Source organism: Colius striatus, chromosome 3 (assembly GCF_028858725.1).
Source record: "Colius striatus isolate bColStr4 chromosome 3, bColStr4.1.hap1, whole genome shotgun sequence".
Classification (NCBI taxonomy): Eukaryota; Metazoa; Chordata; class Aves; order Coliiformes; family Coliidae; genus Colius; species Colius striatus.
The window spans coordinates 14603492-14617843 of record NC_084761.1 but is presented as its reverse complement, the minus strand read 5'-3'; the positions used below and the strand labels follow the sequence as shown (position 1 = coordinate 14617843).

The following is a 14352-nucleotide window of genomic DNA, read 5'->3' as shown; positions in this document are numbered from 1 at the left end:
TGGTCTACATAGAAGTAAATACTAAGTAAAGCCTTTTCTACGTCATCAGCCTGCTGGCCTGTGTTTATCTTCTGTCAGAAAGTAAAACGAATGTATCCTGGAATCTAGCTGCTTGTTTGTACAAACACAAATGATTAACCTGGAATATCAAAGGGAAGGCCAAAGATGGCTGAAAGGTGTATTTGCTAGCATCGTTCAGTATGACCTTCCCCCACTCTTTCCTAAGAAGATGTGGACATAATGCTGGTTTGCATTGTCTTCAAAATTAACTTGAATACTAATTGAAGGCCATCGTTAGCTCAGATCTCATCTATGTGTAGCAGTCTTTAATTTGAGCACTGAGGCTCTTACTTTTAACTCGCAAAGTGTGAATGAATTATATCCCTGGTGCAGATTTCCTTGCTGTTTTCCCCTGCTACAGGCTGGGACCTACGGAATATTTTCATTGCTTATCTTTGGGGTTTTTGGTTGGTTGGTTGGTTGGTTTTTTCCCTAGGTCTCAAAACACAACTACCTCATTTTTACACTTTGCAGCTGAAAATCAGAGTGTCTTAGCATTGTGCTACAGGATGGGGTATGTAATATGTGAATAAATCCAGTGTTGATGCAGAGGCAGCAGTGTGAGGACTCTTGCAGACTAGCTGCTGTCCGTTGAGTGCTGACAATTCAAGAGGAGGAACTTGCACGCAAGGGCTTTGATTTTGCAGGCTTGGTCTGTTTACTTGGGGATGTTTGAAATGGTTCCTCACCCCAGCTGCCTTTCTCCTCCTCCTTTCTGAAAATGCCGGTCTTGCTGCAGAGAGATGGATGTCTCGGTGACAAAGCAGCAGCTTTCTGATGCAATTCTCGTCTGGGTTGTTCAGACATTGGTGCCACTCTGTGCTTTCCTTACTACACCCGTCTGTAGCTTGCTCCTGCGGCACCTCCTGAACCACAGCAGATGATTCATTTCTGCTTTGGAAGCAGGGAGGACAACCGGGGGCTGGCAGAGGAACCACTCAACTAGCTCAAGTTACATCTGTGTTGAAGACATCCCCAGGGTGAATACTGACTTTGTATAACGCTCATCCTTTCTCACCTCCTGCCAAATATGCTTTCACGCTAGTACTCTACCCAGCTGGCTAATTTGGCCTTTGAAATTATCTCAATAATGTCAGGTACTTAAAAAAACATTCCCATCCCTTTATAAATATTATAATCTAGATGTAAAGACATTGTTTCATTGTTGTTTGGGATCTGTTGTATTCAAAAAAAAGAAAGTTGTTCAGTGCTGTGCAGCAATCCAGAGCAGAGTATAAACAAATACTGTGTCAAGCTGAAACAAGTCGGTTGACTTTGAGAAGGCAGAATGTAAATGCCCGAGTCAGGAGAATTAATACCTTTTGTAAGGTTGCAACAAATGCAGGGAGAGTGCTCCTGCTGACAAGCCCTAAACCTTGCTTGTTTAAAAGAGGGGGGAAAAAAGAAAAAAAAGTAAAAGAAAAAGCAATTTGGAAAGTAGGCAAAGAGGGAGTTGTGAAAAGCTTGTGCAAAGCATGCCTGGTTTGCAGATAAATATCCATCCTATTCTCCTACACAGTCTCTGATGAGAGGATAAAATGAATAACTTTTTAAGCCTTTGTGGCTAAATCTACGCGAGTTGACAAGTTTTGGGCTTCAAGTAGCAGCAGTCAGCTCCTGCTAGCAGTCTTGCTGAAGTGTTATCAGAGACAAGGCATTTAAGAAGCAAATCTGGCATATACCCAACGTTACAGAGCAGGGAGGGGCTGTCTGCTCTGCTGCTGGCATGGTTTCACGTCCAAGTCTCCCGTTGCTGACCTTTGTCACCTGTTTCTTTACTGGAATTTAGAAATCTAGGGCTTTTAAATGATAGAGCACTTGAAAATTATTTCTTGCTCTAGTGGGTTTCATATGCAACTGGTGGAACAGAGCCAATGGTCCATCTCAGGCAGCCTGATTCTGGAGATTGCTCCATAAAGGTTTATTTCAGCTAATAACTGTTGTGCCAATATTTTTCTTACAAGAAAGAGTAATGGTTTTTGCAACCTAAAATTGAGGGTTTCACAGGCTGCAACTGGAAAATTGGCAGCTGTGCTCACCTGTTGTAGCCTCAATGCCTGTGGCAGAGGGAAAAGAGTTAAATGAAAGAATACAATTCTTGAATAATAGCTTTAGAAACTTAGGCTGCTAGTTAGCTCTAGAAAGCACACCTGAAGTATAGAATAAAGGTAATAATTATATAGTCAGACTATATGCAGATACAGGTGGCATACTTTTTCGGCTCAATAATGTAGTCTTAAAATTGGGGATGGTGAAGTAAAATGTGGGGTTTTTTCTTTTAAAAACAAGAAAAGTTCTGCCACTCACAGGGATTTCAAAATTCCTTTTGCCTAGTACCAGAACATACCAGTTCTGATTTTACCTGTATTTATTCCCTGGTTTTCTGGTATTTTTTTTCCTCTGAAACAGTCGCAACAGGAAGAGGAAATTAAAGGTTATTCTGTCCTGCTTCCATAGAACAGCGGATGGGGACTCTATAATCCTGTTTTCTTTCAAATTGATTTGCCATAGTCCTGCAGATTTCTCTTTTTTGGTCGGTTGTTAAAAAAAAACCCTCTCAACACTAAAAGAGACACTTTCTCTGATTATTCAGTTAGCCAAAGTAAGAAACAAGTAATTTGAAATCCATTCTAAAAATAGCTTCCTGGTGTGGCTGCTTTAATTATTATTAAAAGGGAAGATTTTGGGATTTTTTTTCCATTAACGTCTTTGGTCTGTTTGCTTGACATGTGAGGTGAGGCTGTTTTACTCTACTAGGTATGTTTGGCGGAGAACATAACGCTGGAGCTGAGAGGTGGAATACTAGTTAAAGTAAAAAATTTTAGTAGAAAATCAACATACAGATTTCTTTCCATATTTTTTACACCTGCATCTTCACTTTCCCCCATATAGAGGTAAGGTGAGAGTGAGTGTAAGTCAGGAGCAAGGTGAGATAGAGATGCGAAGGAGAAACGGTCCACCCAGGGGAAATGGCCATTTGAGTACCTCTGAGTGTTCATTCTCCTGCCAAAAGATCAGAACTGGGTGGGAAAGAGACTACCTCAAAATAGGGCTTTTGTAGTTCTCTTCTTCTCTGGGATACTAGTTTTAGGTAAGTTAGAGCCCTAATACTTTCATATTTGGCAGTGTAGTTTTTTTTCCTGGCCTGTTAGAAGAGTTTAATCGATACTGAACAACTTGAACTTTGAGATTGTACCGAGCAGTCCATGTTGAAAAGCAAAATTAGAATTGTAGCTGATAACAGGCCTAGTGGAAATGGAGATTGATGCCAGTTTCCTGATCTAATTTTTACTTAAACTACTGTACTATTTAGTAGAATTGGAGGGAGGGAAATGATGTCTCATTTGTGCCTCTTTCTAAGGAAAACCTCTTAATGCTTTTTTTTTTTTCCCCCAGTATATTTGTTTTTCTCCTGAGTGAAGTCCTGTCATACTTAGCACAACACATCTTGTGTTTGCTTACATCATTACAGCATACCTCCCAGGTTTTGTTTTACGATGTGTCACGTACCTTTTGTGTGCAAAGCAGAGGAGATTGCACTGCATTTGGTGGGACTCGGCAGAGAGGTCTCTTCCAGGAGTCCCAGAACCCTTCTCAGTTCAGAAACTGTTTAGTCTTTGTTCTAAAATGGGCGTGTTCTGAAATAGCAACAAAGAAAAGCTGGTTTAGCATTTGTGTAAGCATGCGGTACAGAAAATTAGGAGGTTTTAATGCAAAGGGACTTTCATTAAATCTTCTGTATGTTGTAACAATAGAACAAAAGCAGCAAAAGAATTTTTCACCTCATGGAAATCCCTATTCCAATCACAGATAAAGAAAACAATGCTCGTATTTAATATTTGGGTGGCTTTTTGTGAATTAGGATCAGGTGATAACTGCAGCTGGTATGATTGCCAGAAAGTTGTATTAATGGTTTTAAGATTTCTTTATCTGATATTTTGTTTTGCAGTATTATGTGCCAAGAATCTTGCAAAGAAAGATTTCTTCAGTAAGTATACTTTAATTCTGTAACTTTCTGCATTCGATTAATCAGGTTTATTTGTAGATTGTGCACTACTGTCGTGGCTCATCTGCGTATGTCATTTGTTCTGTGTCCCATTCTTGCAGTAACATTGCATTACTGCATGAGTACATCTTAACACTGAATTGTATTTAGATGGTGTAGACTCTAAGATTAGAAAGACTGAGGACTGTCACATTCTGGTTGAACGTCCAGCTGATGAGCCCACAAGCAAGTTGCTGCTTACAGTTCTGTGTTGAGAGGGTACCAAGGGCATCTATCTCAAAGACAGCTCTATTTGTAAAATCGGTGTATGAGTAAAATATCCCAGTGCTGCAATCTTGATAGTATGTTAAGAACTAAAGCACTGTTCAGTTAAGCACATTTAGCCTTTTGTATTCTGAAAACTTCCACGATATATGGCAAATATTAATCTGTATGACAGAAATACATTATGTAATTAAGACTTCAATTCCCTCTTTTGGATTTACTAAAATAGTTTTAAGATAATGACAACTTTCCTTTCTTAAGGGAGATGGGAAGCAGAAGCTCATGACAGCATTGTCTGAGAAGAAACAAACCTCAAAATATACTATAATAACACCGTTTCTCTTCCATAGGACTTCCTGACCCATTTGCAAAAATAGTTGTTGATGGGTCAGGTCAGTGCCATTCAACTGACACTGTGAAGAACACATTGGACCCCAAATGGAACCAGCATTATGATCTGTGAGTTGTTTTAAAGGTCATCAGTAAAAAAAATTCCAGGGATTTATCTAGTAAAAGAAATGCAAGAGTTGGCACTGTGGCTTCATTTCGTGTTAACAAAAAGAGTCACACTTGCTGAGGAGGAATGATTTTTTTGCAACAAGAAATTACCTGTTCATAAAGGAGTGGTAGTTTGCTCTTAGGGGTTAGAATTTGGAAATACTTGTGTGTCATGTACATAGCACAACTGCTTAGTGTGAGTTTTACTGGAGCAGTGCAGCCCAGCTTTTACAAAAGGTTGTTCTTCTTGTAGTGATTTATTTTCTTCAAATTATTAGAAACATAAATTTTAAAGTTTGTACATTAATCGGCTTGTTGTGTAGCTTTTAATGAGGCTGTGGTTAAATTCATGCTGCAGCAATATCAATTTAACATGCTGTGTGAAATCATAGTGCAGTAATTCATTAATAACACCATTTCAGGATTAAGCACTTCTGTATTTACAATAAAGCAGCATGACCAATGCACTAAAACGTATCAGAAGTTGTACCAAATAAAACATAAATTCTGCGGCGTGAAGACAGATTATTTTTTTCTAAAATGCCTTTTCTGATATTTATTTTTCTAGATATGTTGGGAAGACAGATTCCATAACCATCAGTGTATGGAACCATAAAAAAATCCACAAGAAACAGGGAGCTGGCTTCCTGGGGTGTGTCCGACTCCTCTCCAATGTCATCAGCAGGCTAAAAGATACTGGATGTAAGAGCAATTTGTATCTGGTGCAATCAAGAACCTTTGGTGCCTTGTGTCTGAGTAGTGAATAGTGTTATTCCCACCCCACCCCAGTGCTTTGTTGATCTTTCCTGTTCTCATTTGCAGACCAGCGTTTGGATCTATGCAAACTAAATCCCACAGATACCGATGCTGTACGAGGCCAAATAGTGGGTAAGAATACTCTTGATTAAACTTTCATCTTCTTGGGCAAATACACTATATGGACAGAGGTTGTGTTAAAAAAGAAACCTGTAGTCATTATTGCTTCTGTGCCGTTTCTGTGTCATTTCTTCTGACTGTAATGGAATTAAATTACATAAACTGAGCATATTCATTGTGCTTCTATGTAGGAGTTTGTTTTCTCTCAGATGATAATGGGAAATAATATTAAAAAGAGGGACTGCATCTGGCAAGATTGCTAATGCAGCTCTGGAAAGGTAAATGTTCCTGTGAAACTGATTGTGTTTGGACCAAGGTGACAAGCAAAGAGAATATTATGCAGAAAACAGGATCTAGAGGAGATAAAAGAAGTTTTGCAAACGGCTATGTTAATTCCTTTGTCTCCTGTAACCCATTTCCAAATTTCAACCAGGCGTTTCAACAAAGCAGTGCTAGTTTTATGGCTGATTTACCCCATCTGGCCACATTTTGCTGCCCCAACCCAAGCTTTTCATCTATACATAAAGATTCTTTGGGAAACCCCAAATTCTCACCGTAATGATGACATCTAGTGGTGAGCAATCCCTTTCCACTTGCTCTTTCTGAGTCCTCACAAAACACTGTTGTAGAACCAGACTAGTCTGATATTTTTGGAGAAATAGATTCAACTTAAGTTTTCAGGGGCTGATGCCTCTGGTTTCTTCCTTTAAAAAAAAAATCAGTAATGCTTTAGTGTTATAGAAGGAGTTTTGGTAAGTGATGTGCTCCCATGTAGAGGATATGTATATATATTAGGATATATGTAGGATGAAATTAATATTTTACCCTGTAAATGTAGGCTGTTTGACTTCATGTTGCTTTTAAGGGAACAGTTTTTCTTTTAGTATTAACTTGTGTTTGTGGTTTTTTATTTCAGTCAGTTTACAGACACGGGACAGAATAGGCACAGGAGGTTCTGTAGTAGACTGTAGAGGGCTTTTGGAGAATGAAGGGTAAGGACTGTTTTCTTTGCACTTAATTAGAAAAATGGGGTTTCTGTGGAAAGAATGTAATTAACACTAGAAATGTGAAATATCCGCGTGACTAATATATTATCTGGGAATATGTATCAGGCAGTAAGGTTCTAGCTGGTTATTTACTTGAACAAAATAAGCTAAACTGGGTAGGATTTGATATGTTTTGTTACCGGTTTTTCTGGTGCTTCCAAGAGCAGTTTTGTGTTAGAAAAGTGGCTTATCTTGGGTTGAAAGTTGCAATATTTGAAGTAATGGAGAGAGAGACAGAGAAAGAAACAGTTATTTCTGCATTCACTTCTCTTGTGATGGGAACTCTTGAAGTTTCCCCGTTTTCAGAACGGTTTATGAAGATTCCGGTCCGGGAAGGCCGCTGAGCTGTTTTATGGAAGAACCAGCACCGTACACAGACACTACGGGGGCTGCTGGAGGAGGCAACTGTCGCTTTGTAGAGTCCCCCAGTCAAGACCAGAGGCTTCAGGCACAGCGACTTCGGACTCCTGAAGTCAGAGGTCATGTACAGACACCTCAGAACAGACCACACGGTCACCAGTCACCTGACCTACCAGAAGGCTACGGTAAGAGTCTTCCAGACTATATAATGGATAGTGTTTTTCAAAAGACTTCAGAGAAAAGTTCTCCCATTTTAATATAGAAATGTGGTTTACCTGTTGGAACATGTGGCATCCATGTGCATCTAATGGTCTGCATTTTGGAAGAGAAGCTAAGCAGTACAGATGGGAGTTTGAGATTGGCTAATTAGCAGTTGGCTACGCCAGGATACACTCAGGGGCTGATGGTAAATTAAACATGAGGTTGTGGTATGATGCTGTTACAGAAAATTCACTGCTAATCTTGGCTGTGTATCTAGGGAGAACGAATGTAAAGAGCTCTTTAAACTAGAGCAGTAATGCTATTTTTTCCTTCCCCCTTGGCATGTTGTGTAGGTTTGAGCCCACATTTGAGAAAAGCTCAGGAAAATATTAAAAGCAACAAAGAAGCCAGTAATACAGAAGATTAGGGAGGATAAGATTAAGGAGAATTTAAATCTTGGAAAAGAGCACACCAAATCTAGGAGTAAAGAAATCCAGTTTGGGGGTTTGGGTTGTCTCAAAGATCTAAAAATAAAAATGCAAACTAAAACATACTGGTGCAGGATTTGTGAGATTCAAAAAGAACACTGAAATGTGTAGTCAAGTGAATTTATATAGACAGTGTTTAAGGACAAAACAGTCTATGCTGCAAGAGACTGAGGGGATGGCTCAAGTACTTTCTCCTAGCTCTGACAGAAAGACAATATGCTAATGGCTTTGAACAAATGCTTTATTCTGATTTTTTTTCAGATTTGTATTTAAGAATAATCTTTCTCCCCTTTTCATAGAACAAAGAACAACGGTACAGGGACAGGTTTACTTCTTGCACACACAGACTGGAGTTAGCACATGGCATGACCCTAGGATACCAAGGTATGTATTTGTAGTTACGAAGTCAGGTTGTTTTTGGTGTGTCTGTGGCAGTAAGCTGAATCTTCTAAGTGCAGAAGTCTATTAAATGGCCTGTCTCAATTTAAAGAGACAACTATGAGCAGAAGAATAATTTAGAATCTTTTTTGATACCTTTCCAGCAAACATTAAGGATTGCTTTTTTCAAACAAAATAATGATCTACTTGTGAATCGTGTAAAACAAAAGGCAAAAAAAATCCCCAGTCCCTCAGAAATTTCCATTTCACAAATTCTTCCTAACATGTCACTGTGACTATGGTTTTTGGTGAAGCTACAGATTTCTGAATCTTATAACTTTTATATCTTTTGAATGAAAACAGCGTGGATTGCAAATCAAAGAAAAAATGCTACTTTTTTAAAGCCATTATTTTTTGAGTATTGACCTCCAACTCTTGTTCTAACTGTGCTCACTCGTGTATAAGTGAGGCAGAAATTACTTGTCTTCAAACTTTAAGTCGTGTCAGTGTTTTTCATGCTTTAGGCCAGTGATTTGCAGCTAGAAAATTTTGAATCCTCCACATGATTAATTTAGTAAAGCCTCTTTAAGCCTTAACCTGCAGTTAATCCAGGTCTTTGTGACTAAGGTCTGGCGCCTTTCCTTGAGGAGCTCTGAATCCGGGCTGTTGGCTGGACCACCTGCACACCAGATTCAAGAGTTAAACACAGCGTTTGTGTCTCCTTCAGCTGCTGCACTGATGGGAGAATACATGAATATGATACAGGATATTATAAAAATGATATAGTGTGGGCAAGAGTGTTGATAAAACCACAGTATATGGAAGGATATGAAAAACAAAATTGAGAGAGACAGAAAATAGCTGATGTTAGATAGCTGGTATAACTGGAAGAAGAAATGACAGTGCTCATTCTTCATGTCACTCGTGGGAGGCTTGTGTGCCCAAAAACTTGTCTCTTCTTCAAGTGATGCTGGTTGGCCTAATGAAGGTATTTCTGCTTCTCTCAACAAATCTTAAAGAGACAACTTTTCAGGACCAGCCATGTAAATGGACACAACTATGTCTTGTGAGTCACAGGTTACTCTAATTTTAGTTAAAGGTGGCTTTCATACTACCAACTTGCACTACAAAAACCTAACCTTGGCATTCAGCACAGATGTAGGTTAAAACTTGTAATCAGATCTCTACAGTACTTTCAGATGCATAGCTGATTGAAACAAATGGTAACAACCATAATCTTCTTTAAGGAGCCTAACAAAGGCTTGTCTGTCTGTCTGTGTATCCCCTGCTGGCTTATACTCACCGTGACACTAATGAAGCCTTGGGTGTACAAAGCGTTTCTACCTTTCTAAGCCTCTCAGTTTACTCATTTATACTGGTGCTGCATGGCTAGATTTAGGTAAGGAAACATATAAACTGGTGTTTTCAACCCTGCATAACAGATGAATCCATGCCAGCTGTCTAGAGAACACTTAACAATAGGTTTTCTAAAAATAATCTTCAGGTTTCTCTCCTTCCTTTCCTTGCTGCTCTTAGTGTTTTCCTCTATGAGGTGGCTGGGGCCTGAAGTGTTTTCCATTTTCTAGGTGTAAATCCATCCTACGTATTGAATTCAAGCACTAACTGAAAGTCAGTGACTACCTTCAGTAGCGCTTAGAATGATACCTGAACTTTATCTAGGATGAAAGGGGTGAATGTGTTAGTAAAGCTTTACTCTCTGTGATTTATCAGCCAAATAGTTAGGATTCTAACCTTGTCTTATTAAAGAGGAGATTTTATTTTTCTTTTTTGGTGATCTTAGTATTTGGCTGCCTTAGCCTCTTAACTCATTGGGTGTTTGGAGACAGTGGTGCAGAGGCCTTTAGTTAAATGTATGGTTTTCTGCATGTGAATCACATCAGTGTTAATGGGACTTTTTCTGTGAAGTTTTTGATTTAAAAGAAGTCTCTTCCTCCTTTTACAGCCCTCAGAAGCCCTGTCATCACCCAAAAGATGATGTTATATGTTCAGTTCACACAGAAATTACTTTTAAGCGATATGGCTTTGTTAGTTTCAAAGCCTTTCAAAGACAGAAGGTGTTTTGCTGATTTACCTTTCTATCCATGTATGTCACACTGCTTAGATTGAGGACTCTAAGAAGACAACATTAAAGTAGCTATTCTGTCCTTCCAAAGACATAGCCTAGATGCACTGAGAGACAAAATCATTCCCCCCTCTTCCCCAAATGTAAATTGGTTTCATCGTAACTTTAGAAGTGCTTTAACATTTTGTTCACATTTTTGTTCCCTTTTCTCCTCAGAGACCTTAACAGTGTGAATTGTGATGAACTAGGACCTTTGCCTCCAGGCTGGGAAGTTAGAAGTACAGTTTCAGGAAGAATATATTTTGTAGATCATAACAACAGAACCACACAATTCACAGATCCACGACTACATCACATCATGAAGTAAGAACCTGATAATTCCTGTCAAGATTGAATCCTTAAGTGTTTTATGTTGTCCGATTTTTAACTACGTGGAGGATCTGCCAGGCAGTTCCTCAGCACAGGCTCATGCCTGTCTGGGTTAGCAGTTCCAGCTCTGTGCTAGTTGTGCTAGACCTGAACTGGCTTCGCACTCCCTTGAGCTCCAGACAACAGCAATATAAAGCCAGCTGGAGTCTGGTCACTGTGCACAGCCAGTTTGGGTTTAGCAGGATTTAATGAGCTCAAACTCTGCATCATGCAAAGGCAGCTGAACTGTTACAGAACTGACCCTGGAAGTGGCCTGACAGTGTTTGTTGTGCCCAAGATCAGACTTTTTCCTGTATCTGGCTTGTCTGTGCTTGACGCCAGCTGGGGAGTCTCTGTATCTAAACAGCAATTGCTCCACAGCCCAAATAAAGCACTGATGGATAAGGATAGTTGAATGTATGAAGCTGCAACTATGTGGGACAATTTATATCTTTCCTTTTAATAACCATAAATGCTTTTACTGTGCCAAGAATGCACAGCCTTCTTTTGCATGGAGAAGGAATAAAATTCACTGTGGTTGTTAGATACTTCTATTTATAAACCTGTTGTTTGTTCTGCTTTTGTGTTGACAACTCTTGAAAGTCGTCTCTATGGGAGAGATACCATGTGAACTTTTTAATTACTGTTCAGTCAGCATTCAGTGATGGTGCTCCACAGCCTTCCACAATGTATCACCATATAAAAACTGAAGTGAAAAGTTCTGAAACTCTTTATTGTAATTACTTCTTATGTCCCTGAAAGCAGGGTAATGATGCTATAGAAGTTACCCAGCTGAATACACATTTCACTCGATGTTGCTTTAGAGAAGCTTAATCAGTTCTTCCATCATCATTTCACATATTCCTTATTGTTACGCTTCTAGAATAAGTATTTTACTTTTCTTTCAAAGCCATCAATGCCAGCTAAAAGAGCCCAGCCAGCAGCCTCTGCCAGCTCCAAATGAGGGGTCACTAGAAGACGGTGAGGAGTTGCCTGCACAGAGATATGAAAGAGACTTGGTACAAAAGTTGAAAGCTCTTAGACACGAGCTCTCTCTTCAGCAACCACAGGCTGGTCACTGTCGCATTGAAGTATCCAGAGAGGAAATATTTGAGGTATTTGTTTGACTTTTTACTAAGAAAACTTTTGTCACTTAAGGGTTTAAGTAAAACTGATCTTTGATTACAGCAAGTTTGCTTCACTAGAGAGGCAGCGAATGCCACCAAGTGTTAAACAGTTGTCATTGGAATTTGTTTCAGATTTAATAGAGTAATGTTTTCTGCAGTTGAGTAGCAATCTATGTATTACAGTAATGCACCTTAGTAGACTGAATTATAAGAAAGAAATAAAATACCTAACTGTAAAAATACACATACAGGAATCCTACCGTCAGATAATGAAGATGAGGCCGAAGGACCTGAAAAAGAGGCTTATGGTGAAATTCCGAGGAGAGGAAGGCCTGGATTATGGAGGAGTGGCAAGGTGAGATTTGGGCATTTTAACTGTAAAATAGCCCTTAAAGTGGCCTATGGCTGATACAATTACCTTTCAAATTATCTCTTAATGGTATATGTAAGTTATTTGTGATCTAGTTTATAGGTAGTAGTTGTAGCTTCAGTCTTCATATCATGGGAGATTGGAAACAGTTGTCTCACACCCCTCCTGATGTCAAAGGCTCATATTAAATGACTTAATATGCCCTGTAGTTGGGAACATTACTGCAGTTAACACCAGACTGAGGTGTTTCTGCTTTCATCACCATTACCCAGTGAGTGTAAAAGGCTTGTTTAGGGTAGGCTAGTGATGATCTTACTGGAGAAAGTGCTGATCTCAGCGACAGGCTCCAGTTTCATAAGTGAAAGAGTGATGAGGTTAAATTGTGAGGTCTTTGAGGAAGCGTATAAGATGCTGAAGTAAAATTCAGATCACAGTAAAGGTTTTGTCAAATACAGCTGTCTGATTTCCAGCAAATGGGTTGCAAGATGGTAGGGGTTCTTTTTTATTATATCTCAGCCACATTCGGGAGAGTCTCCTGATCTGGGAGCAGCAGTGGGGATGAACTAATCCTAAACAAAGGCTAAAATTTTAGAGAGGACGTGCCCCTCTCTTAAAAATAATAATTCCTTGTGGATCACATCAGACCTGAAATTCTGGAGCTGACTGTAGCATCGCCAAAATGCTCATCTTTTACATGTAAATTCACAGAGAAACTTCTCTAATCCACAAAGGCTGGCTGCATCACCCACTTAGGTGTCTTTCAGTAGCCCATCACTAGACAAAGGAAAGAATATTCTGAGCTGTCTCACCCTGGCAACCTTGAGTGCCTCCACTGTTGACATCCTGTTGCCCTGATGGCTTTCATAATTGCCCATCTGCTGCAACAGACTCTTTCAGATCTGTATGGCTCATTCAAGCTGATAGTTCTCTCAGAATGTTTTCCATCTGGGATGGGTATCCACATTTAATAATAAAGGAGTACTTCTGTGGTGAATTGGGAGAGCAGAAATAGATTAAGTTCCATTCTGGTCCTTGTATGTTATTGAGGTGAGAGAATTTCCATAACCCCTCCTCTTTTGATGTTACTGGTCTCTCCCTCTTCTAAAAGCAGATTGTCTAGTTGCCAAGCATTTGCAGAAAACCAGATTTTCTAGACACCTCAGATGGAGCCAATTTTCAACAACTTTTTTTGTTAACATTTCTTTACCCTGTACAGGTTGCAGGGGAGCAGATCTCAGAGTCTACAAGTATCTGAACTCTGTACAAAGTCAAGGTGGTTTTGGAAGTTGTTCATGGTGTTGTCTAACACCATGCTATAGCTTCTCTAATTGATGTTAATCCCTTCAGTACTTCTAAACTAAAACAAGTTTTCTTGTGAGAGGAGTAAGAGACTTTATGGGTTAAGCATACGTTTTGCACGTGGAGCCCAGTACAGAGTGATCTGATTTTGAAATAAGCATTTCATAACTGATATTTCACAGTAATTGTGGTGTCTGAAATGTAAATGGAAGTTGCACCCTTCTAAAAGACCTTTCTTTTTTAATTCTTTTTTGACAGAGAATGGTTGTATTTACTGTGCCATGAAATGTTGAATCCCTATTACGGACTCTTCCAGTACTCCACAGATAATATTTACATGCTGCAAATCAATCCAGACTCTTCTATCAATCCTGTAAGTATTAACTTCTAGGTGACATACCTACTTTAACAGATATCCCATGCAGTTGTTTTGTTAGAGCTGTTCTTCCACTACAAGAGTGTAAACTGAAGGGTAAAGCAAGGTAAGAATATGTTCGTGAGTCTTATTTTGATGTAGTATGAAGCAGAGGGGTTTTGTTCAGAAATAAAAAGCAGGTCTTTTTATTTCTGAATAGAAATAGCTTTTAGTAAGTGATTTGTTTGAGACTCCTCTGTTCTGATTGGAATGCACGATGATTCTGAGGAAATCCACAGAGGTGAAGCTCATCTTCAGTCTGAACACAGAAGGGTTTGTAAACAGCGCTGGCTCTAAGCAGCGTTCACTCCTTGACTGCAGGGGCTTGCATGCCTTGCTTGCCCTTTCTCAATACGCTCCTGCCCTTGCTTTTTTTTCTTTCTGGAGGATTTGTATTGACGCAGACCCTAAAGGGGGAATTTTTCCTGACATGATACTTCCTGACATTTGCTCAGTCAGATGGGGGAGGTAGA

At 39.4% G+C, this 14352-nt stretch overlaps 1 protein-coding gene across 4 annotated transcripts in view; it reads left to right on the top strand.

The window, feature by feature from the left end:
* Nucleotides 1-14352, top strand: part of SMURF1 (SMAD specific E3 ubiquitin protein ligase 1) — a 46999-nt gene that overhangs the window by 23551 nt on the left and 9096 nt on the right. For 2 of the 4 annotated variants that reach the window (XM_061992533.1, XM_061992532.1), the window contains exons 2-12: nucleotides 4010-4048; nucleotides 4681-4789; nucleotides 5397-5530; nucleotides 5651-5716; nucleotides 6621-6696; nucleotides 7057-7295; nucleotides 8099-8183; nucleotides 10477-10623; nucleotides 11579-11783; nucleotides 12047-12150; nucleotides 13723-13837. In XM_061992533.1, the coding sequence (XP_061848517.1) occupies nucleotides 4010-4048; nucleotides 4681-4789; nucleotides 5397-5530; nucleotides 5651-5716; nucleotides 6621-6696; nucleotides 7057-7295; nucleotides 8099-8183; nucleotides 10477-10623; nucleotides 11579-11783; nucleotides 12047-12150; nucleotides 13723-13837 (1319 nt within the window). Of the gene's footprint in view, nucleotides 1-4009; nucleotides 4049-4680; nucleotides 4790-5396; nucleotides 5531-5650; nucleotides 5717-6620; nucleotides 6697-7041; nucleotides 7296-8098; nucleotides 8184-10476; nucleotides 10624-11578; nucleotides 11784-12046; nucleotides 12151-13722; nucleotides 13838-14352 lie in introns of all 4 variants that reach the window. The other 2 variants (XM_061992531.1, XM_061992529.1) reach the window with 1 other exon arrangement.